We start from the raw sequence: 25,283 nt of genomic DNA on the forward strand, positions 1-25,283 counted from the left end.
TGGAGGGGCAGGCTAATTAATTTTGTCAGTGTCCGTGATTAAAGCCCCAGGAACACAAGAGAATGTTATGCTTTGTGTCTTAACTCATTTCTATTGCTGACAGCATAGTATTTTTATTTTTTTTTTTATCGTGACGAGAGTTGCTTATGGAGTCACACTGGGCAGCCTGTCTCAGTTTCCCAAGGAGACCGGGAAATTTAGCTGACCTCTGAGGCCCTGTGAAAAATCACTGTATTTTGAAAACATGCGGTGAAAACGTTTGTTTTTTTTCTGAGCACGGCCTTGTGGGCTGTCTTTTTATACAGATTAGTGATGCATGCTGCCACATCTGGCTGGCTTCACGTTGACCATGACTTGTACGTGTCTTGTGATTGGATACCACTGACCGCTACTCTTTTTATAGAGATTTTTATGGGCAAACTAGCTTCAGAGCAATGAAACCACAGATGTTTGGTCACAATCCAGCATGTATCGCTGTGCTGTTCCTGCATTTCCCTGGCATCTACAGTCACACTGGCAAGATAATCAGGTGGAGGAAGTTCGGGACTTCCAGGGCTTCCGCCACGTATAACCTGGCACAGCTTACATCAGAGCCATGAGCCATCAGAAAACAAATATCTTTTTAATGATGAAATCTCACGTGATCAAACATCAAAGAGACGATCTTGAACGTGTCGGCGTTATTCATGGAAAAATCCCGCAAGAAACATCATATAATGACTGAAGTCTGTTGCCGGCGGAACTGAAGTTGAGGATTGAACCCAAGGTTGATTGACTGTTTGGCCCATTAACCCTGTTCTGAAACCAAAACCTCAGAGTTTTGCAGATCATTTAGACAACCTGTGTGGGGTTGGGTTAACCTGCAAATTGAAACAGACCACAGGTCGAAACAGACACATGAATGTGGTTGGATAATGGCTGAGTGAAAGCAGAAGTAAGCAGGAAAACAGGAGCATATAACATAAAAAGAAGTCTATAAAATGATTGTTTTTAGGTGGAAGTGCTTGTTGTGTTTCAGTTCTAATCTGGCAAACTGTTACAGTGTTGAGAGCCCCTTTAAGACTTGAATTTGAGTCACCCATCAATGATCTACCTAAGGATCTGTAGTCAGGGGCCAAGCCAAGCCAGGCTTTAAAACAATGATACTTAACCATAGGCTGAGGCCCTATGGTTGGGCTGCGAGCACCTCCAAGAGGGCCTCTAAAAATTGTTCTGTTTTACAACCCAGGGCCTACGATTTGTGTTAGTTACCAAATATGGGGAAGTTCTTGAAAATAAAAAATGATGAAGAAAGTGATGCTGCCACCCCCATCAGTAACAAGTGTTCATGAAAGCACCTGTTGAAATAGTTTTAAAAATTCAAAAATTTTATGGTGATACTTTAGTTCACACTTCACTTATATGTTTTTTTAGAGTTTATTTTGAAAACATAACATTTTAGGCATAGTTTTATTACATTTACTTTATTCTGAATTTTATTCATGACGCACATTTTTTCCAATTTTCTTAACAGTTTGCATCAAGTGTATTTTTTTTTTTCATGAATATGACTTGCACTTGGTTCTTCTGCTGAATGGACTTTTCGATGACAAATAAATAACTTTGTGGTGATCACATGGTTTCATGTAATTTCACAATGTTTTGGTTTCTTTACGTGTAAGCAGATAAACTGCGGTGATTGAGCACAAATGAAATCAAAAGTAATGAATCACTCTTGAACTACTTGAAGCCCAGGCCTGGTTGTTCTGGAAAATGAGATCAAAAAGCTTCAATAATCTTAAAGTGGATTCAAATGTACCACTGGCTGCTCAAAGCCTCGCTGCAGGTGTCCTAAATCATAACTGTTCCCAAATTGAATTAGCTGTCTACATCAAGAGCAGCCCCCACCAGTTACACACGTTTCAGTCACTAGCACAACAGAAAGAAACGAGAGCCCATGTCACTTCTAGCTTGCGTTTAATTTATGACACATGAAACACTTCAATAACTGAAATATGGATACAGGTATGTTTCTGCATTCATTGTTTTCAAGACTGAAGAAACCTCAAACTTTATGAATGTGTTTGAGCAGAATACAATTTGGATAACAGCGCAACATTTAAAGTCAATGCAACATGTTATTTAACATTTCATCCAATGCAACTTCGATGCATATTGCCAGAGACCCCACTCTGGTTAGATTATGGAGGTTTGAACCCACAAAACATTGCTCCACAGTCAGTGTGGCAACTGGCCATTAAAAGGTTAACATTAACATATTCACTAACTACGATTGTAATTGCTGGCTCACAGCGGTGCTTTCAATCTTCCCACTCTACCCACAAGGATCTCATCCATGGGTGTCCAACTTTTTCATCCCACCAAAGGAGTAGGCTGTCCAACCAATCTGCTGTCTGAACACTGCATCACCTGATTGTCAGTCAGGTGCTGCTGGTTTGGTCGGAAAAAAACCCAGCCTTAAGCTGAAAAGTAGGAGGAAGTGGAGCTCTGACTGCTCCACTGGTTCCGTCTTAAGGGGTTCATCTTCTCACCTCCCCCTTCAGTTGAAACAAGGACATTGATGGCTGACCATTTTGTTGACTTCTCCTTGGATTCTCCTTTGTCAGCAATTGGAATGACATCTCTGATGATCCCTGATGGTGCCAGGACTGGTCTGTAATGACATCAAGGTCACGTGCCGTTATCAGCAGGCTGGTATGGAACTGTACTTTCAACTACTGCAGCTGCTCTGATGGCTCTATCATTCTCTGTCATTAGCAACTCCAGGAGTTTGTTGCTGTTGCACTGCATTTTCTTCACAAGTCACAGACCTTGATTTCCTTCTAGGTGTCAGGTGTCATGAATTGGGTGGACGTGGATTCTGGAGACTCTGGATTAAGAGCTGTTTAGAGAAAGTCTGTCTGTTTCTCATCTGAATGTGAATTCCTTGAGCTTGTTACTGTAGTAAGCGCAGCTGATACAGGTGAGGTAGCTAAGTTATTTTGAGGGGAAGGTGGCGGGGATGAACACGCCAGTGTCAAGTTAGCATCAAAACCAGGAGCTGTCTCTAACAAGCCAGGCTCGAGGACGATGGGTGTGGAGGTCTGCTGAGGTCCGGGATCACACATGTCTTCCATTTTGTCATACACCACATCTCCCGTGTTTGTTGCAGTCAGTATCTTTTGAGACTCAGCAGTCAAAGGAATCATGAGGCTTTTGGGTGGATCCACAGTAGGCTCTTCTTCAGGCTCATTACCAGGAGGGGAGGAAGGGGTTGCAGCATTATTCACTCCGTCCGATGTAGTAGAACCAGACACTTCAGGTGGTGGAGGTGTTCGGCTGCGTTCACAACTCTCCTTCGGCAGCGGCTCCTCCAAAACCACAGGCTGTTGATGGACACCAAACTTCCCAAGTCCAAGTTCTTTACTGGCCCCATCATTCAGTCGAGTCCCAGCACCATCACTACCTCTCCTTAACCCAAATATTGTCAGACTCCTCCTGCGTTTCCCTGCATTCTGAGCTGGCCCATTTGAGGCTTGAGAAAACGGTTGCGCATCTTTGAACATGCTCCTGAGGTTGTAGCCAGCCTCCTTTCGGTCATCATTGTCTGGAGATTGATCTAGTTGGTTGCCAGACTCAGCCAATGAGTTTGAACCTCCATGGAGCTTCTTATCAGTGTGGGTCACACGAAATCTGAAAAAAAAAACCCACATTGTTGCAGTCAGCCATTTAGGAGTTGACTTTTCCCTCATCTCTTGTGGAATTACCTGCCAACAGAGAGGACTGTCTGCTCTCCAGGCCGTTGTTTGAAACGAGGCGTTTTACTTTGTCGACGACTCTTTTTGGACCGGACCTGGGCACAGAGGTGGCAGGAATTGATATTTCCGCCGGAGTGCACTGTGTGATGATGGGGAGGTATTCCAGCCAGTGATTCCTTCCTCACTCTGGAAACAAGCATGGCCATTAGTGAGACAGAGTCACAAACGGATTCACCATCGCGTTCACAATCCATTGACAATCAATTTCGATTTGGATTCCAGTCGCTAATTTTTCAGTGCCCAAAATGAGGGTCTGGACCAACATGCTCTTTATAAATTAGACAAAGACAAGAAACCCTAAGGCTATTTCTATGAAAGGCTACCGTGCAGAAACCTCATGAACCATGGAAGCGAGTGCTATTCATTACCACTCTTAAAATAGATAACACAAGTCACTTACATACGTAAGTATGTATGAGTCACAGCATGCCATCGGATTCAGTTTCACTGGACTGTATTGGATTCCTTTTTACCGCATCAGATGGCATTTAGGCATAATTCATAGAAATGTCAACCCAACACGAGTGGCCACGATGAAGTCACAAACCTGGGATCATGGTGCACACAAATGTTTTGGTTGCCCAGCATCTCATTCAGAGCCTCTATGTTGGCTGAAAGTGAACAGAGAGAATCAGTGGTAAATAATAAATCAGTATCTTTGTAAAACAGGACGTTAGAGAGCTCTGTGATGCCTGCATGCAGATATCATACAGGACATTCAGGAACTTTATTTGCAGGTGAGGGAGTTCTTGTCAGGCTTATATGAGCCAGGTTGTTTGACCTTCTATCACTCTCACTGTATAAATGCAGCATCTGACATCCATTAAGACCCACCAGGTGTAACAGTCTCCGCAACATATGACATGATGATGATTCGATGAATTTGTGACCAGCTTAAAAGGGTCATTGTCGAAAAGTCAACCAAGATATAATTTAAAAGATTAAGATTAACAAGTGTGTTTTCATTCTGTGTATACAAATTTTTTTTTTTAAACGTTGGTTTTCATACATCATACCATAAATTACAAAACGATGCAGACTTGGTCATCTCTGGATCAAACACCTGCGCCATCTTGTGACGTAACCAGAGGTTTAATTTAACCACATCTCTCAAACTCTATCAAAAAGGGTCAACAAGGGGGATCTGTACCGAAGTGCCTGCTCTGGGTGCAATATTTTCAAGTCACAAGTCTAAATAATCTAAGACGCACATCAGTTTTTATATTAGCCATTATATCACTGGTTTCTTTAAGCACCAGTAACTACTGCAATATTGCTGTGTGCCAAAATAGTGCACTAAACAGAAATGGGTTCCTTGGTAAAACAGCTCTCTGCCTTTTTACCACAGGGGAGAGGTTTTTTGGGGCACTTGGAGGGTGTCTTGATGGGGAATAACTCAAACTATGAATGCCGCTGTACATGATGGAAAAAAAAGGATATATTCTTCCACAAATCAATCAAAACTGCATTCGTGAATTACCTTCATTTTCAATGATGCACTTGAGAATCTGATCAACTGTATCCTGATTGTCTTCCTCCTCATCTGCAAAAAAGAAGATGAAAAGATGAGGGGCTTGAAATGAAGCAATTGACATGTAAACTGAAGTCTCTGCCAGCCTCAACATGCCACCCCTTGTGTTGAGTCGATTGCATGACAAATCTAGTCAATCGAACATTCTACGTCATCTCTGCCCTGTCGCGGCTTTGAAGAGCAACGCTTGCAGGCAGCATGTCTGCCCTCAGCCAGGATAGCTGCGATGACTCACATCACCTCACAGTAAGCCCAGCAGTCCTGAATCAAGACCTCTAACTCCTCCGCTAAGTCTTGGACAGACTACCATGAGGAAGACACAAGGAAGGCGTTTGAGGACGACAACCCTGCCACAATCTTCAATGAGCAACCAGAGCAGGAGAGTGAATGGGAGTTGTTGTTGGAAAAAAATTGGAGGTGGAGACTGACTAAACAAGCTATTTCTACCTTCAAAAGAAAGACAAGAGGCCTAGAGAGGTGGCTTTGTGTGCCAAGATGCCGGTATGGTGGATTTGGCGAGTGGCACAGAGAGTCGCTTCACCAGCCGCTTTGTTCGGGTGCAAGCAAAGATAAGGACTGGAAGAAGGGCCTGAGGTAGTGGGGCCAACCAGGCCAGACAGTGAATAAAATGTCTGGGTAGGGTGTGTATTGATGTGCATATTAGTACATCCTGGTCATATTAAAAGACCAGTCATCTCTGGTATAAGCAGATCATAGTTATTGTCCAGTGGAACCATGAAGCAAAATGATTTCCACAACATCCAAGATGGTTGACATCATCAATTTCTGTTTTACACTTCAACTGCACACCATGGAGCAGAGTTTGTAAACAGTGATGACATATGAATGGGGTGGCAAGCATTTTGGCAATGGAAGGCAACGTCAGAGGCTTTCCTGCAAAACATTTGGTAAAATTTATCAGCAAAAACTCACACTGATGGATGGAAAAATAATCCAAGACCAGTGCAACATCAGCAAGTGTGCAACTTCACTTCACAGAAAGGTTTACTCAGCTATAGGTCACGGTTGGAATACTGGGTCTGACAACCGACTACGCAACAACCAGACATATTTACAGCTGAAAAATGGGGATTGGGGAGCTACGCATCTGTGTCCACACGATGGTAAATGTTATGACCACATAGAACTGGCAGAAACAATGACCTCCTGCATTTGCTTTCAGCTCCTCTTCCTCGTCTTCTTCATCATCGAGGTCACCAGTACGACAGTGGTATCCCTTCTTCTTTAGCATGTGGCAGACGAGGAAGCCAAGCAGTCCAGTGATGAAGAAGAGGAAGACCACCACAAACAGCATGTAGGGTGCGGGGGCATCCCCCTTCCCAACGGCATCTAATTCACTCATTGTGGCAGCTCAACAGCTCTACCTGAAGAAAAAAACACAGCACAGGTGTGAGTAAAGAGGATAGCATGGACTGACCAAGGTGATAAATACGTCTTCAGCATCATGCAATATGTCAAGAAAGAAAAGATTATAAAACAGGAAGATGTTCTGATTTTCCCCATTTTCACAAATCAGTGATATAAAATGTAATATTTGATCACAAAATGGTTCTTAGCACACGCTGGCAAATAGACGGTCTTTGGTCTGAATGGGCTTCTCTTTTAGGACTGTTTAACAAAAAGAAGTGGTAGTGGACAATGCACTTACCAGAAACTTGCACATTAGTCTCATAAATACATGCAAGAGTAACATGATAAGTGAGTCAAAGAAGCCAATCATGGATCACAACTTCAATATTTTAAAGTCATCTCCATGAGTCACAACAAGATGTTGTGATATCATTATAATGCATGATTCATGACTGGGCTGCTGCAATGTACTTAAAACGGTAAAAAAGTACCGTACGTCATTAATGCTCAGTATTTTTTAGCTTTACGGAGCAAAGTGGACTTAGTTGATAAACAACATATTAGGCCCGTCCTGGGTGCCCTCTCAAACTCCACCACTGTCTCAAGACCTGTTGGCGTCCAATAACAATCTTAATAAAGTTTCATCTCACACCACAATAGCCCTTTTCTATTCCATAACTTAAATTGAGACTTCACCTCCTGGCCAAATCACTTTTGGCAGAAGCAAAAAAAAACACTGAAAAACAGCACTCAAACTCACCGCCACTTAGGGTCTGATGTTGCCTTCAGATAAGATGTATATTTCTTACCATTCTTTGTCAATAATGGATGAGTCTAAATATCAGCAAGGCAGCATAGTCAAAATTTAGAAGCACTCAGGAGAAGGCAGGAAAACAATCCAGATTTGGAAGATGAATAATGCAGACATCCTTTAACAAAAAAGAAAGCTACGACCGTCAGCAGTGTGGAGTGACCCTGCGAATGGCCCCCACCAGCCCCGCCCTCAGTCGGTATAGGAGGCACCGAATGGAAAGAAATAGGATGATTATGGAGTTGTAACCTAAAGTAAAGTTTTTAATGCGTAATATGAATCATGTATGAGCGTGAAGTCAGAGTACACTTAGTTTTCTAAAAGCGCTTTTCTTCCTTCTCTGTCTCTTTCTCTCACTCTTTCCCCACCAACCCTGTCTCTGCGCATTTGCGCTGCACTTTATCAATGTTTCCCTGCTGGTGGCTTATCACTGTCCATTAACACACCCATACACATATGCACAGACAAGCGTATTAGAAACATCTTGCACTTAGAGGTGATTTACAGTTTGAAAACCTTCTGTGTATAATTGTCTTAAATATTTAAACGTGTGCTTATCAAATTCTATTCTGAAAGCTCGGTTCATGCAGTTTCTCTAAAATACTTTGTCACATCATCAAGGTTGTACTAAATAATTCAAACAAATATATTTAAGTATTTCAATGGTACATAGGGTTCAACAACTTTAGGAAAATAAGTGAATTGCGATTTATTATGACAATATTGCAATATCAGCATTCAATTTAAATTAATATCTTTATTTAACTATTCAATGGCAAAAAGAAAAATCTTATATTACTGTACAATATTAGTATAAAGTAGTACAGTTAGCAATTGCTTAAATAAAATCAGAGACAGGAGTTAAGCACAGCTGCACATGAAAAATAAATATATAAACATAACTTCACACATCCTCACACCCAAAACCTGGGGTTTCTAGACTGGGTTGAGTACAATGGATCACTCCAGCATGGAGTCAGTCCATGGAAAGCAAAGTGGATCCAGCAAATTTTCTAAGTTCAACACTGCATCACTGTGCAGACTTTGAATCGCGTTACGTCACTGCAATGACAGAGCTGGTTGCGCTTTACACTTGTCAACATGGAGAACAAGGAAATTATCAAATGAAAATCGCAGTCTTAGCAATTTGAAAATTGCATTCTCTTACACTGAGATGTCAATCTGAGTCGTAAAAAATGATCAGGTCTAATCATTTAAATATATAAATACAAAAATACGCTAATTATATTTATGGAAAATACATTATTGCAAAAGCAATTTTAAATTATCGTCAAATACAGCTTTTCAGTGGGGCTCCAGACAAAACGTAATATCTTTATATTCACGCCGGATTTCACCATACTGAAACCACTCGACTGTAGGTTTAGTGAAAACCATTTTTCAGAAAATAAAAACATTACTGTACAAGAGGATTAAGTGTGTGACGATTCATCTAGTACAGTAGATCAACGGATTGTTTAATATAGCTACTATACATCTGCATTGATCTGTGTTTGGCAGGGGTGTCTGAATGCCATATATTGATCTTGATGATTTAAAAATATAATCAATCGATTGTATTGATATCAGATTTACAAAAAAATGAATGCTCACAAACATTCACGCAAGTTGTAACGAGTGCTTGAAGACTAATAGAGTTACAAAAGAAGACACCATGAGACATGACATGGCTGAATAACAATAAACGTGATCAAGCCTTTCTGTTTGTAAAACAATGTAAAACAGTAGTAGATGTTTAAAGGGCTGCAAGGGCTGCAACAAATTGATAACAGAGTTTAAGACTCTTGTCCAAAATCTCTTCTGTGATCCGCTGGGGTGGTTTCTATTTTGGTTCTATTTCTGAATGAACACAAGAATAGTCAAATATAGTGAATATAGAAGGACATAATGAGATAATTGTGCCTCCAAGCGTGGGGTAGAACGTTCCATGATGAACATGTTTTCTCCATACTCGTTTTCATGACAAATATTTTCCAAAACATCAACAGTGGACGTCTTATCTGATACGAACATGACCTTCACATGGCCTTTATTTAACCCTGTTCCCCCGCCAAAATCTTTTTTTCCCACACAATGACCACCAAGTGTCATTTGAGAGTAGACTTTCAGTGAAGCCGCAGGCAGGGTTCTTGTCAGAGGAGCTCCCGATGTAAAAATGGACCGATTCATATGCTGATGTGAGACAAACCAGCTGCAACTTGTTAAACTTAAGAAAAACATGAGGGGGACTTCTGGTGGTATGTGAGATCTCCAGCCCCCTTCACCACACAGGGATAGGAGATTAAAATTGTTTGGGAGTCACCAGAACACTGTTCTCTGAAATAGGGTGCTGGCAGGAGGCATGAAGGTCGCAAAGTCCAACAGACTGAAGAAGCTGGATGAGAGGATGGCAGAATAACGTCCTGTGTAGATACACATTTAGAAGCGCTTTTACGACCTCAACAGGACTGGCCCCTTGCGACATGCTTAGTGCGAGTGCGAGTGTGAGTGCGAGTGCGAGTTTGTGTGGTCCAACAGCAGACACACACTGATAGCACACACATCACACTGACCGCTTCATGACAAATCTGTTTGCAGTGATGCAGAACAGTTCCAAACCTCTCAATTACCAGGACAGGAGTTGGCAGATTTGCAGAAGATATTCTTTCACAGTTTGACCTTGACGAATCCTGGCATTGACATTTTGGAATATGCTGGGGCCACCATAAAGAAAAAACAAGTCCATGGATGGAATCACCGAATTCAGGCAACGTTTATTTTAGGCAATTCAGTGTATAAGCACAAGATAAGCGCAGGTGTTTGTCATTGTGTCATATGAATTCCAAAACACACAATGTGCAAATATTAGACAAATATTAGCCAAATTCTCTAATGTTAGCAGTGGAATCTGTGCATGAGAAAATGCTGTTGGCAGTGTGACTTATCAAATAAAACAAGCCTGGCGAGAGCTCCTGCAGCACAACCTATTGTGAGACATGTGAACGGATACTCAAATGTCAAAATTATAGTACTACCAAATATTTATGAAAAAAGACTGAAAAATGTTCAGAAAGACTCGTTAGTCTCCCATTTACCCAAATAACTTGGACAACTGAAGGAGCACACAATAATAGTCATAATAATGTTTCATAGTTAATTAATCATTATTAATGGCATTTTCATTTTTGATACCAGAGTACTCAAACTTAATCTGTACACATAATCTCAAAATGAGGATGTCAGCGCTCCAATGATGAGTCAAGCGTTTGCTGCATAACATCCACACAAACTTTCAACAACAACAACAACAACTGCAATTTGTGAGCTGAAAATGTTCCCAGCAAAAGAAACTTAATATGCACTTTCTGTGTTATTTGCATCCATTAATTTTTCTAATTAATTAATTAATCAAAATTAGCACTTTTAGGTGCCATCCTATAAATAATCCTGTCTGATCAGGCGTACTACATGAAGTGGGCCAGGACATTTACTGTAGTGCCCAATGGAAGGCAAAGGTGAAGGCTGAAAGAGCAGCAGAGTTTGGAGACCAGGACAGACAGCTGGTCACCTGCGAGCCTCATGCTGAGGGCACTAGGCAACACAAGGCCACCGTTTTTAGTCAACTGCAACTTTTGATGTTAGAGACCGCCTCTCTAAGCTCAGTCTTTCCCCTAAGACTTTGCAACAGCAATGTCACCTCCACATGATGAGGGGTGATGCCGAGGCAACTGAGACTGCTATACTGTACTCAGTACACAGTGATCATACTGTCTGATCGACTACTCTTTAAGAGGTCCAGAATCAGCGCAATGGAATGGTTGTTCAGCGCATCAACATCATGGTGGTGTCATCACAGACTGTCAGAGAGGTTCCTTTGACAGGTATCTGGATTAAAGTAACAATACCGCAAAGGATACACAGTGAATAACTTTTTTCCCAGTTTTCCTTGTATTGCAAGAATGAGTCTTAGTTTTAGAGAAACTAAGGAAGTAAGATGTGAAACACCGGAGGAGGAAAAAAAACTGCAGGTACTTTTCAGAAACTTAAAATAATTGTTTGAGATGTATTGTATGTCTTTACTCTGGTTCACTCTATTTAAGTGCACACTAGTAGACCAAATAAATAAATATTTTAGATTAAAACCGCTCCTACCCTTGGTGGAAGAAGACTGAGTGTCATGAGTCTCATTCACGAATGAGGGAAGGATGGCACGTGATATTGACAGATTCATTTGTGCAGCATCTTCAGTCATGTACTGCTGGTTAAGCTACATTCTTACCCTCTGTTACTGGTATGAGTGCTCTGTTTATGGGTGCTGGATGGCAAGGAAGATGCCCAGCCACATGGGACAGATTCTCATAGGAACATCCAGAAAAGCATCTTGCTTTCTGGACACCTACTTAGTAAGTATTTTTGTGCATGGATACACTGAACCTCACAGTGGCAGAAAATGGACGGATGGATGAATCAGCCATATGTCAAACTTCCAGACTTCATGGAAAACTACAATGAAACTTGGGTTGTTATATTCCCATAGAAGGTAGACTCTGCAGATACATAGACATCAGATCAACTTCTGTTGAACAGTTCCGGTGCAAGAGACAGGATGGCGTCCATCTCCATCACCGAATTCCATCACGTCACTTCGCACCGGTTATCTCAAGGAGCACACTCATGACTGATACACAAACAATAACAAGAGTGTATCATCTACGGATGGAAGCCAGCGCTTTGGTACTCACCATCAGAAAAGGCGAGCCTCACTGCCGATGTTCCCATCTCGGCTGCACACTGCTCGCCCTCTGGACGGAGACTGAGGACGCGACTAAGATGTGAGGCGGGGAGAGGAACAGGAAGCTGGCTGCCACCTGACTCAACCGTTACTACCGATACATGTTACCTCGCACTCCGCTCACCTTTCTTTCTCACCATGCTATATTGCTTCGAGCAAACCAAAATTCTTGTGGATTCGGTCCATTAAAAAGGAACTAAGGATTCTATTTTATTTGTATTTACATAACACATTAAGGACGGTTTGAAATCATTCGTTTCACCAGGAAATGCTTACTGTTGTTGTGAAAAAAGGCAAATACAAGAGTGGGAATACAAAACGCATATAACGCTATTTATTATCCGAGTTCTTTAAGTAATACATATAACTGTCCAATTGTTGCCATCTAGCGGTTAACGTGAGTACTACGACTTAAAAGACCGCCCCATATCTTGTCTGGTACCAAATAAAAATTCAACGTCCACTTGAATAAATAGGTTAGTCAGTGCATTCTCTGTCAACTATTTTGCATTGTTGAGTAATTTAAACGTATTTTGGCGTGTTTTTTTTTTTTTTACTTCCACAATGTTACGTCTGTCTTCGCATTTTCATTAAAGAGACTGCAGCCTCCTGATTCTTTCCTTGTTCAACGCCGAAAACGACTGTTTTGAAACTATGCATGTTGTACAATGTTTTTTTTTTCAATGAGCTCTATTTTTCTGTGACGTTTCAATCGCAACCGGAAGTGAACTCGGCCCCTGGAAACAGGAAGTAGAGTTAACAAATAGACGCTACCGCTGTGTCTGCATTCCTTGCTAGTTATTAAGAGCAGGTTGGTTGCTGTTTGGATATATATGACGTCCGAAGTGATTCCGTGTGGGTTAGGAATAACAGATCTAACAATGTTAACGTAGTCGATAGCTGTGCCACTTTGGTGTTGAGCTGAACGGTTACTCAAATGATATGTTCAGTTGAGGACGATTGATGATTTCGTGTTATTTTAGTATGTTACAACATAGACGTGCATTTTGTGGCGTTCTAAATATTTGGCTCATTAGAAAGTGTAAGTGCCACCGTTCGCAGCCCCTTAGCTCAAGATGCTAATAAGAGAGTCTTGTGACCTGCCGTTTTTTTTTCTTCCCCATGTACTTTCCACATTCACTTAAATCTTACCTGGCATGTTTGAAATATATAAAAAGCGTTGAACAATCAACGTGAACAATCAATAACGATCGCTTTTGACTTGAAAAGTCCCTTTTTTCTATCCTCTCAAATGATTGTAAAATCATTCAATCATCAAGTCTCGACAAATCCTGTGTGTGTATCTGATGTGATGGTGTTTGGATCGGTAGGTGCAGAACTGAAGTGTCAGAATGGCCGGTGTCCAGTGGGAGCTTCCTCCAGAGCTGTGCTGTCGACCCATGGCTTTCGTGGCACTGACTGGACTGGATGTTGTGTTCAACGCTGTGCATCGAGCCATTTGGGATGCATTCTGTGCAAACCGGCGAGCTGACAGGGTTCCCATCTCTTTCAAAGTTCTGCCAGGTGACCATGAATATCCCAAATGTCGCACAAAGGTGAGCACATCAGTACCAAATGTTGGAATATATGGAATATACTCAAGTGAATGATTTTGTATGAGCTATAGTTGAGTAATTGCTCATTTGAGTTCTCTTCGTTTAGCGAACTTCCTACGAATGGTACATTCCTAAAGGCATTTTGAAGACAGGGTGGATGAATAAGCACCTCAACTTGGTACCGGCACTGGTTGTTCTCTTCTATGAGCTAGACTGGGATGATCCACAGTGGAAAGAAAAGCAATCAGAATGTGCCACCAGAGTGGAAATTGTCAGGTATGCAAGGGTTCACGAATTCAAAGCTGAATATTGATGACCCGGTTAATCGCACACCAAGCCTGCCTTTTTGCATATTTCATTCAAAGACTTCACTTTGTGTTTACAGCATTAGCAATACAATTGTAATTTTATGGAATGAAAACCTTAACATTAAGGTGTTATGATACAAAGCATATTTCAGATGGTTTTTGTATAACAAGTTGATTGAAATGTTTGATAGATTATTTATCAGAAAATTAACAATTTATTAACGATACACTAAAGTGCTCCTTTAAACATGTATTTTTGGATGATTTATACTACTAAGTTTTTATTTTGTATATATTTTTTCCATGAACATTCTCTCTCGGTAAGTCACTCACCCCCCTTATTGCCATAACATAAATATGCTCCATGGCACTGATGATAATCGTGGTCAAAAGGCTAAATTACATTGATATGATGTATAAAATGTAAATGCATTTTTTGTTAATTTAAGATCAAGTCTTCAAGGCAGAAATACAAAAGTAGCAGTGGTTTTGATCCAGAAGAAAACTCCACTGCCCCCAGGTAAAGTTTCTTCGTTTTATCATGATATATTTGTTGGGCATTTGAATGCTCCTTTATTGTATTTAGAAGATGTTATTAAGGTTTCCTGGTTGTTTGGTTTCTTTATATTTCAAATTCTTTATCGCAGACATGTTCTTTTCTCTTATTGTGTCCACAGGAGAGGACCTGGTAGCATCAGAGAGAGCAACTGCTCTCTGTGGTGCATGTGATCTGTCTGGGAAGAGTCTTTTTGTGCTGCCTCACACTGATCATCTTGTTGGATACATTATCAGGTTGGTTGTGCTACATGATATATATATATATATATATATATATATATATATGTATAGGCTGAAATCATCACTCGAGTAATCATTGGTCTGTGTTAGGCTTGGTAAGTACTTTGAGCTATGTATTGCATACACTTGGGCCACAAGTGACCTACTGTAGTAATAGAAGAAGTGCATTCGTGTATTGCAATTTCACAGGCATCTCCTGTCTTATGTTTTTATTTAGGTTGGAAAACGCATTCTATGAGCATGCACAGACGTACTATTACACAGAAATCCGCCGAGTCAAGTCACATAAGGAGTTCCTCAACAAGACAACACATCAGGTAGGAGGAAAGTACTGCAATACTTTGAATTTGAACACCAAACTATTTATTTTTTCTCCATTCAAGCTGCTGTTTGTCAGACACCAGTTCAAAATTGCCTTCTTTAGTGAGCTGAAACAAGACACCCAGAATGCTCTCAAGTAAGTATGAAGAACAAGAAAAGATCATTTGTAGTGACTTTTACCTTCTTTTGTTAAGGTTATATTCCCTACCAAGTTTACTCGCATTAATTTGCATTTAACAAATTGGTCAATTGTTCAAAGATGGGAAAGCAGTAAAGGTGGTAACTTTGTGCCACAAAATGTTTTTGTTGCATGTACGACTGCTTCCTTGACATACCTCGGAACCCACATTGGTCCCTGTCATCACGACCACTTTTGATACGCGGTGCTCATTAGTGTAGTAAGGGAGACCCCAAAACTTCATGAATAAAGGTGACAAAAGAGAGACTGACACTGAAGATATGGTTATGGTGCTTGTTTGAGTAATTACAGGACCAATGTGATATTGTGTCTGCACATTGTGTCAGAGTGATGACCACAGTGATGCTAAATTACATTATACCTTAAAACTATAAGCGCTATAGCCCTTTTGAATGAATGAACTCAATGAATTTCTGTAAGTTCCCCCAGTTTTACTCGTTTCATTCTGTCTTCAGGTATTACAGAACTGCTTATAGTCTGGTCCATGAACTGAGAGTCCACGAGACCAACATGTTAGAAATAAAAACTATGGCGGGATTCATCAACTATAAGGTGGGTTTCTACCTCATAAGCAGTATGGTAAATGGATGATTATGACGTTGGCTGTAATTTAAATGGAAGTGATGGAAATAGATCAAAAATTTAAAACTCTTTCTGTCCACAGATCTGCCGGCTGTGTTTCCAGCACAACACTCCACTAGATGCTATAGCTCAGTTCAGAAAGCACATTGATCTTTGTAAGAAAAAGATTGGTAGTGCTGATCTAGCATTTGAGCATGCTGCGTGGATGTCCAAACAGTAAGCTATATCCTTGGGTTGCCATCATGTCTCAGTATAAACAATTTGCTCTTGCTACACCCACGCTGGTGAAAGAGTATTTCCATTTGTCAATGCCACTCGCTGCTTCCCCACTGTCTTTGGTGTTGCCAACATGACAATTGGAGGGAAAAAGGTTTCAATTTCCCCTCTGATTTGTATTTTATTCTCAGAAATACAGTAGATGACGACAACTGGTCACTCTGAATAAATATTTGAGGGCGCAGAGAAAATAGAATGCTCAAACATTCTTGTTGGAGATAGACACACAGCTTAATCATCCTCTCACAACAAGAGTTTTCTGGTGAAAATCTTCACATTGACAGGAGAAACACATGGTTGGTTGAGAATTTTGCCCAGTAGTGATGGGATGATGAGACTTCATGAAATAGTGTCCTGACTTTCAGATCCCACTAGATGGGAGTCTCTGCTGTGAAATCTGTGTCATGAGGCCTCATCAGCCAGTTGTCAATAAGGGGGTTGGTTTTGTGTATTTTGTTTCAATTTGTTTTTGATGAGCTGTATTTTAAGTCTTAAGCCTGTTTTTTTCCCCCCCAAATATTCTGAGAGCCGGGATAGACAATGTTGACTCACCTGCTCTTACTTGTCTTCTCAGGTTCCAGTCTTTTGGGGAGCTATTTGATGAGGCTATTAAGTTGGGTCTGACCGCTATCCAGACCCAGAACCCTGGTTTCTACTACCAGCAGGCTGCCTCTTATAGCCAGGACCGCAAGCAACTGTCACAGCAGCTCTGTCAGGTAGCTCCAAAAATTATTTCCACGACTGAATTTCCTGCAGCTTCTTAATTTGTTCTTGGTACTTGGTAATGGGGATATTATACATCCAGTAAGTGGATTATGTCCAATCTAGGCTGGAGCACATTATCCAAGTCCTGACCCCCTTGACACCCAAAGCGGAGCATTGGACTTTTATGGTCAGAGACCATGGAGGCAGGGACATCAGAGTAAGGATATGCTGTACTGTATTAACCTGTGTTATATCCTTGTTTAAAGAAGTGTTAAACACGTTTACATGAACTGTATCCTCTTCAGGTATCGACCCTCCTGATACAGAGAAAGAAAAGACTGGAATTCTTGCTCTGCAGATACAGGAGAGAGATGTACCTCACTCCGTGAGTACTGTCTGTTTTGGATGTGTCTGAACCACAGAGGCCTTGCAGAAGCCTGGGTTAAGGGCGTCAAAGAGATGTCTTAGTGGACAACAAGTAGTATTATGGATGATAACTCTGGATATGCTGAATGCTTTCATGGTAATATCTGACTGATAATATGTGGACTTCTCTGTCCACAGGAGCTGATCATAGCCCTCCTTAGTAATGCTGTTGCACAGTTCAAGAAGTACAAGTGTCCACGGATGAAGAGTCACCTCAGTAAGTCCGAGATATACATATATATATATATATATATATATATATATATATATGTTGCAGCTTTAAGTAGTGTTCCTGAGAATTCATGGTGAAGTCGTCTTCACTAAAAATAGTGATAAAAATAATAATGACACATTCTGATTTTAAATGGAATCGCCGTGTAGAAGTGGTGAGTCCTAGTCTAGCCTGTATTTATTGATGTTATTTATTTCTATTATTTGGTGTTGTCAGGTTTGTTGAGCTTGCTGCAACAAGAGGTGTGCCAGATGATGATAACGCTTTTTAAACATGTTCTTGAAAATCCACAGTGGTGCAGATGGGGCAGGAGTACTACCATGCTCGAGATTACACTAAAGCTCTGAAGTAAGTCAAGATATTTTACAACACAAAACAGTGTTAATATGCAGATGCTAACGGCAGCTTTGACTCTGTGTGAATGCATTCTCAGGCTCTTGGACTATGTGATGTGTGATTATCGCACAGAGCGCTGGTGTGCTCTCCTCACTGCCATCTTGACAACTGCTTTGCAGTGTTCCTATTTGATGGCCAGTGTTAAAGATTACATCATTTACAGTATGGAGCTGTTGGGCAGAGGTGAGTCAGACGGGTCACTTACTGTATATAATCTATCTATCTATCTATCTCTCTATCTCTCTATCTATCCATCTATCCATCCATCCATCCATCCATCCATCCATCCATCTATCTATCTATACATCTAAATCTATGAAACTACATGCAATAATAATAGTTACAGTTAACAGTTATTATTATTTTAATTATACTTACGAATTACTTGCTATGAGCAGGTTGGCAGAAAACCATAAATAATGAACAGAACCTGTGGAAACAATGACACATTTTCCTGCTTCAAATTAATGCCTGCTTTTTCTCCTCTCTAGCTTCAACACTGAGCGAGGAGCGAAAGTTGAGGATAGAGCAGAACCTCATCAAAGTTCTGGCGGTGTGTAGTCTCAGTAGTCAGTCCTATTCTTCTTATTTTTTGTATGGATTTTGTTTTTTTGATGAATCCATGCAGTTCGGAGTTGCATGATATTTTTTATTTTTCTAATTTTAACATGACTGAAATATAACAAGTAACAGATGATGTAGTTTTCTGCTAGATACAATTATTTGTATTTTTAAAAGGTTTAAAGGGTGTTGACTTTCTGGTGGCTCAGAGCTTCCTGCTGGCTAAAGCACCTTTTGGAAGAATAGTTTGTTATTTTGGGATATTGGGTGTGTTTGATCACCCTCAGGATGATTGGTGCGAGCCTGCGAGACCAAGCGTCTGCAGCGCGGGTCTGTGCTCAAGTGCATATGATGAAGGTGGACATGTAGGAAATTTTTGTTCATTGTACGTCTCGTGTAGTAATGAGGGTTAATGTTTTTCCCCCTTTCATTTCAGGAAAAAAAATCCCAAACAGTTATTGTTGTGAAGCCCATTTAAGCCTTTAGTATTTAGAACTTAATTTCTCCCTGGAAGATCAATTATCTATCTATTCTGTATATCTATCGATTTGACACTTCCGTCTTGATGGCAAGCGTTTCCAAAAGCGGATTTGTTATATTGTCCTAATCTTTTTCAGAACAATGTTCCTGACCCAGAGCCGGAGTGTGATCCATCTTCAGCTGCTGCAGCAAGGTCTCTGTGGAATGACCGCATGTCTTTAGCAGGATCAAATGAGTTCTCCATTGAAGTGCAGGACTACATACCATTTAGTGAGTCTAGCTCTTAGTTTCATCACAATTGCTGCAAGCTAAGATGCAGAAATGGACCTTAGCTTGCAACAATTGTGAATTGAATTTGATTACCCTCTTTCTTATTGTACTCCAGTCCAGTGTAAAGCCCGTTTCCAGTCCCCCAGTTTCCATGTGGACCATCCCATCCAGCTGCAGGTGTTTTTGCGAGCTGACTGTCCACATCCCGTCTCCTTCTCTAAACTGGCAGTCAGCCTGAGCAACCAGGTGCACACTCAATTATGTTGACATTTTTAGCCTTTATTCTCACATATGGACGCCTATTTAAATTGATAAATTTGATGTTCCCCCCATATTATTCTGGTTATAATTCTATCTATCTATATGTATTCCATTATGTGCCAATATCTATTTTCTCAGATGCCTGTCTTATCTTTGTGTTATCTTTGAAATGGAGAAGTCAACTCCAATATTTTGTTAACAATGTGGATACATTACTAGAGTGAAGCCTTACAATCTTGACATTTATAACTCAACCAGTTGAAGTAAAGCCAATGCTAGTCTTTTACGTCTTATTTTAATTTGCAGGAGTACAACCAGTTCTGTGTGGTGGAGTCTCCAGATCAAGATGACATGAGGCTGTCAGAGAACGTCAAGTGCTACAACTTTAGCTTCGTAGCTAGCACCAAAGATGTTGGCAAAAAGATAGAGGTGACTCTTGAGTATGTTTTGTAAATTGTGATGCAGTGTGGGCCTGAATCCCTGTGTGCTGACATTAGGTGACTGGAATCGAGCTGATGCTTGGCAGTGATGCCGGGCGCTGTGTGTTCTTGAGCTGGAGAGGAGCAGGCGGAGATGCTGCATCCAGCCATGAAGCCTTACAGGCAAGCAGGTCTTCCCGCCGCTGGGGGCGGAGCAGTGATGCATGCATGGAGCCTGAGTGGGACAGTGTGACAATGCAGCCTAGTACAATGTAATTTCTCGATCGAATTTATACTTCCCAGCTCAGTGCAGCTCCTGCAGAATCACCTTTTCCCCTCTTGGTTCAGGATCATCTCCAGAGTCCCCAAGATCTCTGTTCAGCTGAGCCATGAGCCTCCTGCTCTCACCAATGAAATCTACAGAATCAATGTCACTGTACAGTCTCATGAGGAAGGTGTGGCTCAAGACTTAAAACTGACTGCAGGACTCAAACCAGGTACAGTGACATCACAATTGGCATAACTTAGTCTGCTACAGTTTCCCAAATCATCACATTTCGATTTTGCTGCTGTACTGTTTTAAACTGAAACACATGTGTCAACACAGTTTCCTTTTTATCTGTGTGATTCAAGCTAGTTAATGCCAGTTGCCTCCTCAAAGACTTCGCATCAGTACTTGTGTCTGCTCTATTCTCATGTAGGCCAGGATGCCAATCTTAGCCAGAGCACACATGTAACGCAAGATGGCTCAAAATGCTGTGACGACACTGCCCCCCCTCTGCTCCCTGATATCCCGTTAGGAGACCTAAAACCTGGTGAAAAGGTAATCCACACAGCTTCATATTTTTGAATTCTTTATCTTACTGTAATATGTGTGTTTCCCTTTCAGCTGGAGAAATGCTTATTTATGCAGTGCACATCCACCGGACCACGTGTCTTCCTCTTCCATGTGGCCTACAGCATTGATACCACTGTGGGGTATCAGCAGATAGTCTGCAAGTGTCACAAGGTGCAGAATGCCACCACACTTACCTGCCTGTGTTACACCATGGAGTCTGGGAAAACTGCAATCTTTCCATTTTTGTCATCTTACAGGATGAGACAGTGACCATAGAGACGGTGATTCCATTTGAAGTGTCTGTGAATTTTGTCTCCCCAAAGGTGTGTGTCTGTTTGTGCTTCTTAAGTCTGCAAAAAAAATCCTTTAAGCATTTGTATTCACATAACTACATTTTAGTTTTGGCTCATAAAAATCTGACAGCGTCCCTCGAAACCAGGGGTCTCAAACCGGTCCTCACAGTGCTGCAGTGGGCACAGTTTTTTGTTCCAGCCAGTGACTTTTTTTGCCAGTCAGCTGTCTGAAGACAGTAGTCAGTTGATTGTCAGTCTGGTGCTGCTTGTATCAGCTGACACCTGATTGGTGATACTGTGTGTGTTTGTTTGACTGGAACAAAAACCTGCACCCACTGCAGCCCCTTAGTGGATCAGTTTGATACCCGTGCTCTAAAGCGAACATTAAAGAAAATTCTACTCTGGAAAGTTTCTTGACATTGAATTGTAATGGGGCTGGTCGTAGTGAAGCCCTGATGACCTCCGCCAAGGTTAAATAATAGAGTCATGGATGTCAGTGAAATTTTCAGGACATGTTGATAGCACTGCAAGGAACAGATAATGACATGTCACTCAACTTCGCTGCTACTGTTGTGTGCTGTCCCAATGATCGCATTGGAATTGGACTATTAATGATGTCAGTGACAGTAAAATTACTTAAAAGGCGTCTTAATTGTTTGGGAAAAATACATATTAGGGCAGTCATTTTGGCAATGAATGAAATAGCAAGCATGTGTGTTTATTAGTGTTATTTCAAAAGCATTTAAAATATAAACCCATTTTACATGAAAGCAAAGAAGGGCATTTGTAAGTCTCTGAATTTGTTTATTTCAGTAAAGTTGAAGTCAGGCATTGAGTAGCACTTTGTAATTTTTGCTTAGTTAGTAAAAAAACTGCATATATATATATATATATATATGTATGTATACACACACACACACACACACACACACACACACACACTATACACATACCTTGTGTTCAGACGTGTTTGTTATCCCCTCTCCTGGGTCTGTCTGCAGTTTGAGCCATTAGAGCGGATAGCGTTGGGCATCCCATTTTTGTTGATGACGGATATCCTATCATCGTCTCCCTGGCCCCTCCTACTGTCTTCGTCCTCGCTGCAACTGCTGTCAGTGACCAAAAATACATCAGAGCTCCAGTCTCAGCTGCAGGAAGGTATCTACTCATCGTTTATTTTTCTAGTTCTAGTTTTTAAAATTAACTTTAAATTTGAAGAATTCTGTTGATTTCCAATTCACCAGGAATAAAGACATCTCAGTCTACTGAATATCTAGCCCAGTGAAACAAGGCTGACACTTGTATGACTGTGTACCAGACATGCTTAAAATATATTTGGTGCATTTTGGTGCTGAATCTTGAACTGTAATTGTTTGTTTTCAGTGGTTCTGCACACAGATGAATGTGCCAGTGAGTGTTTTTGCCTTCAATGTCCACCATCCACTCAGAGCAACAACACTGTGGCCACTGGGCAATACCTGATCTACTGGAGGAGGTTGGTATACATGGACACACTCTTTGGTTGAGGACAAACTATTTGCTCTTCTGCAGACAGTCATCCAGTCCCGATAGTCCTCTGATCCAGACTTCAGTCACTCTGCCTCACGTCATTCTGGAGTCCATCCCTCTCTACATCCATGCTGGTCAATGCACACACAACTTACAAAACATGTACTTGGATAAAAAGGGATGTGCACCAAATGACCTGCCTGATTTGTTTTGTAGATTTACCTTCATTTGGCAGAGTCAGAGAGTCTCTGCCAGTTCGTTACCACATAGAGAACAAGACAACAATGGTACAGGAGGTGGAGATGGCAGTGGAACCTTCCGACGCCTTCATGTTCTCTGGACTTAAGCAGGTATGATCAATGTTTTCTGGTTTTTATGTGGCACCCAAATCATCTCAGTACATTTGCCATGGGGAACATTCTCACTCACGCTGCTGTGGGATGACTACAACTATCGAACTGAAAGTACGCTCCAGTTTCTAAAATCATTGCTGCCCTACAAGCGAGCTGTTGCAGTAGAAAAGATGAAGAATGTTTGAGGTGCTTTGACGCCGATCTGATAGAAGATGCTTGTTTTACTGTATGCAGGTCCGTCTTCGTATTCTTCCTGGTTCTGAACAGCAGATGCTGTACAACTTCTATCCCCTGATGGCTGGTTACCAAACGCTGCCGCAGCTCAACATCAGCCTTCCCCGCTGCCCCAACACTAACTCCCTGTCACTCAGGCGCTTCCTTCCCCAGCGAATCTTTGTGAAGGTGACACATGAAGTCTCTTTAAGTTCATCCAGAATTGATTTTTCCCCATCAGTTGCCTACTGATAATCAGCAAGTATTTGCGTGACAACTACTAAATGTGCATAAAATGCCTTTATCATGCTGAGATGGTCAACTGTGAGCATGTGAATTCAAATTTACAGCATTGGGAGGAAAAATTTGAATACTATCAGCAGATCACAATAAAACTCATGGGGAAAGTATCATGATTTTACACAAGTCTGCTGTGTAATAATTTATGTATTTCCTATATACTTCTGTGTCTTCATTGTAACACAACAAATATTATTTTTCAATTTCTCCTCAGCCTCAGGGCAGACAGCAGGGTGATGCCTCCATCGCAGCAGCTTGAGAGGAAATCTAACCATTAACTGGATTCTCCTGTCCCCCTCTGGGTTGTTTTTAACACCACGGAAGGGATTTTCCTCACAAAATTGGATCACCATTTTAATGCAGCAATGTGGATGCCACACAGGAGGTTGCACCTGGTAGTTAGTGCTACAGAATTCTAATGTATGAGTCTTGTGTGAAGTGTGTTGACATCTGGATATTACATGGAATGTGGTAAAGATTTTATTAAATTTAAATTCTAATTCAACTGAATTGTTGCGATTTGATTTTAATATTGATGTGTTGTATTTCTGTCCCAATCTTGCTTTTTTATTTTTTTGTTAAAGCAATGGGTGTCAAAGTGAATATTATAATACTAATGTTTCTGGAATATTCCTCCATTATCACAGAACACTATTTGATACCGTAAAATTTCCAATATAATATCAGGGCTGTTCAGGTTTGTAATGTTCATGGATTGCATTGGAGTGCTGTCGATTGTTAATAAAATGCACCGTAAATCTTAAATTATGTGCTGTATAAATGTCGTTTTCTCTCATAATTGGATTGGTATTCTTCCCTCACAGACCACCCCTTTGTTGCTAAAGGTCAGAGGCAGAACTCTGCTTGTAAGCTGTGAGCAATAATAATAATTATTATAATAATGAATATTATATTTTATCACATATGAGCATGACAGCTGATGTCTGCAATTCTTTAACAGTGCGTTGACATTAATCTGAACTCATGATGTGTTTTTCCTCACGTTTACCATCAGCACTTCCATGTTTAGTATTACCACATAGATGGTTAGACACAAGTATTTGAAACAGTAACTTGTCATTTATTGCTATAAAGATTTTAAATAAAAAAAATATTGTTTTTCGGAGGGGATTGAGTAGCCTAATGATGGATGTTTGGCAGTTGAAGATGCACTCACCAGTTCAGCCCTTGTGAAGTGAAGCTTGTGAAGAGGATGTGGTGCTGTTGGCTCCCGAACACGGTGACGTTTAACTCTCAATTCATTGCAGCTGAACAAGAAGCAGGTGGGATGCCGATCGGCTCCTCTAAAGTTGTAGTTGGATGGTACGATCACAATGCTGATGCAGTCATAAGAAAGCTGTAATGGACTGTTGTGATGAAGAAGCTACAGCGCATGAATGCCAAGATCTTTTTCAGTTGGTTGATCCCTGTTCTTACAGGTCACAAGAGACTGAAATCAGCTCCCTCCAGAGGTTGGTCAGATTGAGATCAGTCATATGGAACAAGCTCAAAGTTATACCTTCACATGAGAAGAAAATACCATCTGTTGAAAATAGGTTCCACCAACATTCATTTCGTTTCATTTTTCAATTGCTTTGAATTACTTTTCTGCAGTTAAGTTTTGAAATCATGAGAACCACTTGCCACCGATATTTTTGTGGAAACTACGTACAGGATGAATGAAA

The 25,283-nt window shown here is 40.9% G+C and overlaps 2 protein-coding genes across 4 annotated transcripts; one reads left to right on the top strand and one right to left on the bottom strand.

Annotated features, from left to right (window-relative positions):
* Positions 1–1,950: 1,950 nt before the first annotated feature.
* On the bottom strand, positions 1,951–12,381 carry rell2 (RELT like 2). Of its 2 annotated transcripts, none has more exons than XM_053879723.1 (6): positions 12,253–12,381; positions 6,493–6,713; positions 5,278–5,340; positions 4,345–4,408; positions 3,747–3,923; positions 1,951–3,672 (listed from the first exon to the last, which is right to left on the bottom strand). In XM_053879723.1, exons 2-6 carry the CDS (start codon positions 6,689–6,691, stop codon positions 2,886–2,888), a joined length of 1,290 nt encoding a protein of 429 aa, XP_053735698.1. In that variant the 5' UTR covers positions 6,692–6,713; positions 12,253–12,381; the 3' UTR covers positions 1,951–2,885. The 2 variants fall into 2 exon arrangements, with proteins under 2 accessions (XP_053735698.1, XP_053735699.1); XM_053879724.1 differs by lacking the exon at positions 12,253–12,381 and adding an exon at positions 7,460–7,848.
* On the top strand, positions 11,806–24,344 carry trappc11 (trafficking protein particle complex subunit 11). Of its 2 annotated transcripts, none has more exons than XM_053879722.1 (30): positions 11,806–11,913; positions 13,634–13,858; positions 13,965–14,134; positions 14,616–14,686; positions 14,844–14,958; positions 15,182–15,281; positions 15,348–15,421; positions 15,940–16,036; positions 16,149–16,282; positions 16,917–17,058; positions 17,171–17,264; positions 17,353–17,432; positions 17,612–17,690; positions 17,999–18,053; positions 18,139–18,284; positions 18,593–18,654; positions 19,280–19,412; positions 19,528–19,658; positions 19,980–20,102; positions 20,171–20,364; positions 20,441–20,589; positions 20,794–20,915; positions 20,982–21,101; positions 21,188–21,253; positions 22,225–22,381; positions 22,607–22,718; positions 22,775–22,866; positions 22,949–23,082; positions 23,320–23,487; positions 23,813–24,344. In XM_053879722.1, the coding sequence occupies exons 2-30, from the start codon at positions 13,655–13,657 to the stop codon at positions 23,855–23,857; spliced, it is 3,369 nt and encodes a 1,122-aa protein (XP_053735697.1). In that variant the 5' UTR covers positions 11,806–11,913; positions 13,634–13,654; the 3' UTR covers positions 23,858–24,344. The 2 variants fall into 2 exon arrangements, with proteins under 2 accessions (XP_053735697.1, XP_053735696.1); XM_053879721.1 differs by lacking the exon at positions 11,806–11,913 and adding an exon at positions 13,028–13,113.
* Positions 24,345–25,283: the final 939 nt, after the last annotated feature.

The sequence above is a fragment of the Synchiropus splendidus genome, chromosome 11 (genome assembly GCF_027744825.2).
Source record: "Synchiropus splendidus isolate RoL2022-P1 chromosome 11, RoL_Sspl_1.0, whole genome shotgun sequence".
Classification (NCBI taxonomy): Eukaryota; Metazoa; Chordata; class Actinopteri; order Syngnathiformes; family Callionymidae; genus Synchiropus; species Synchiropus splendidus.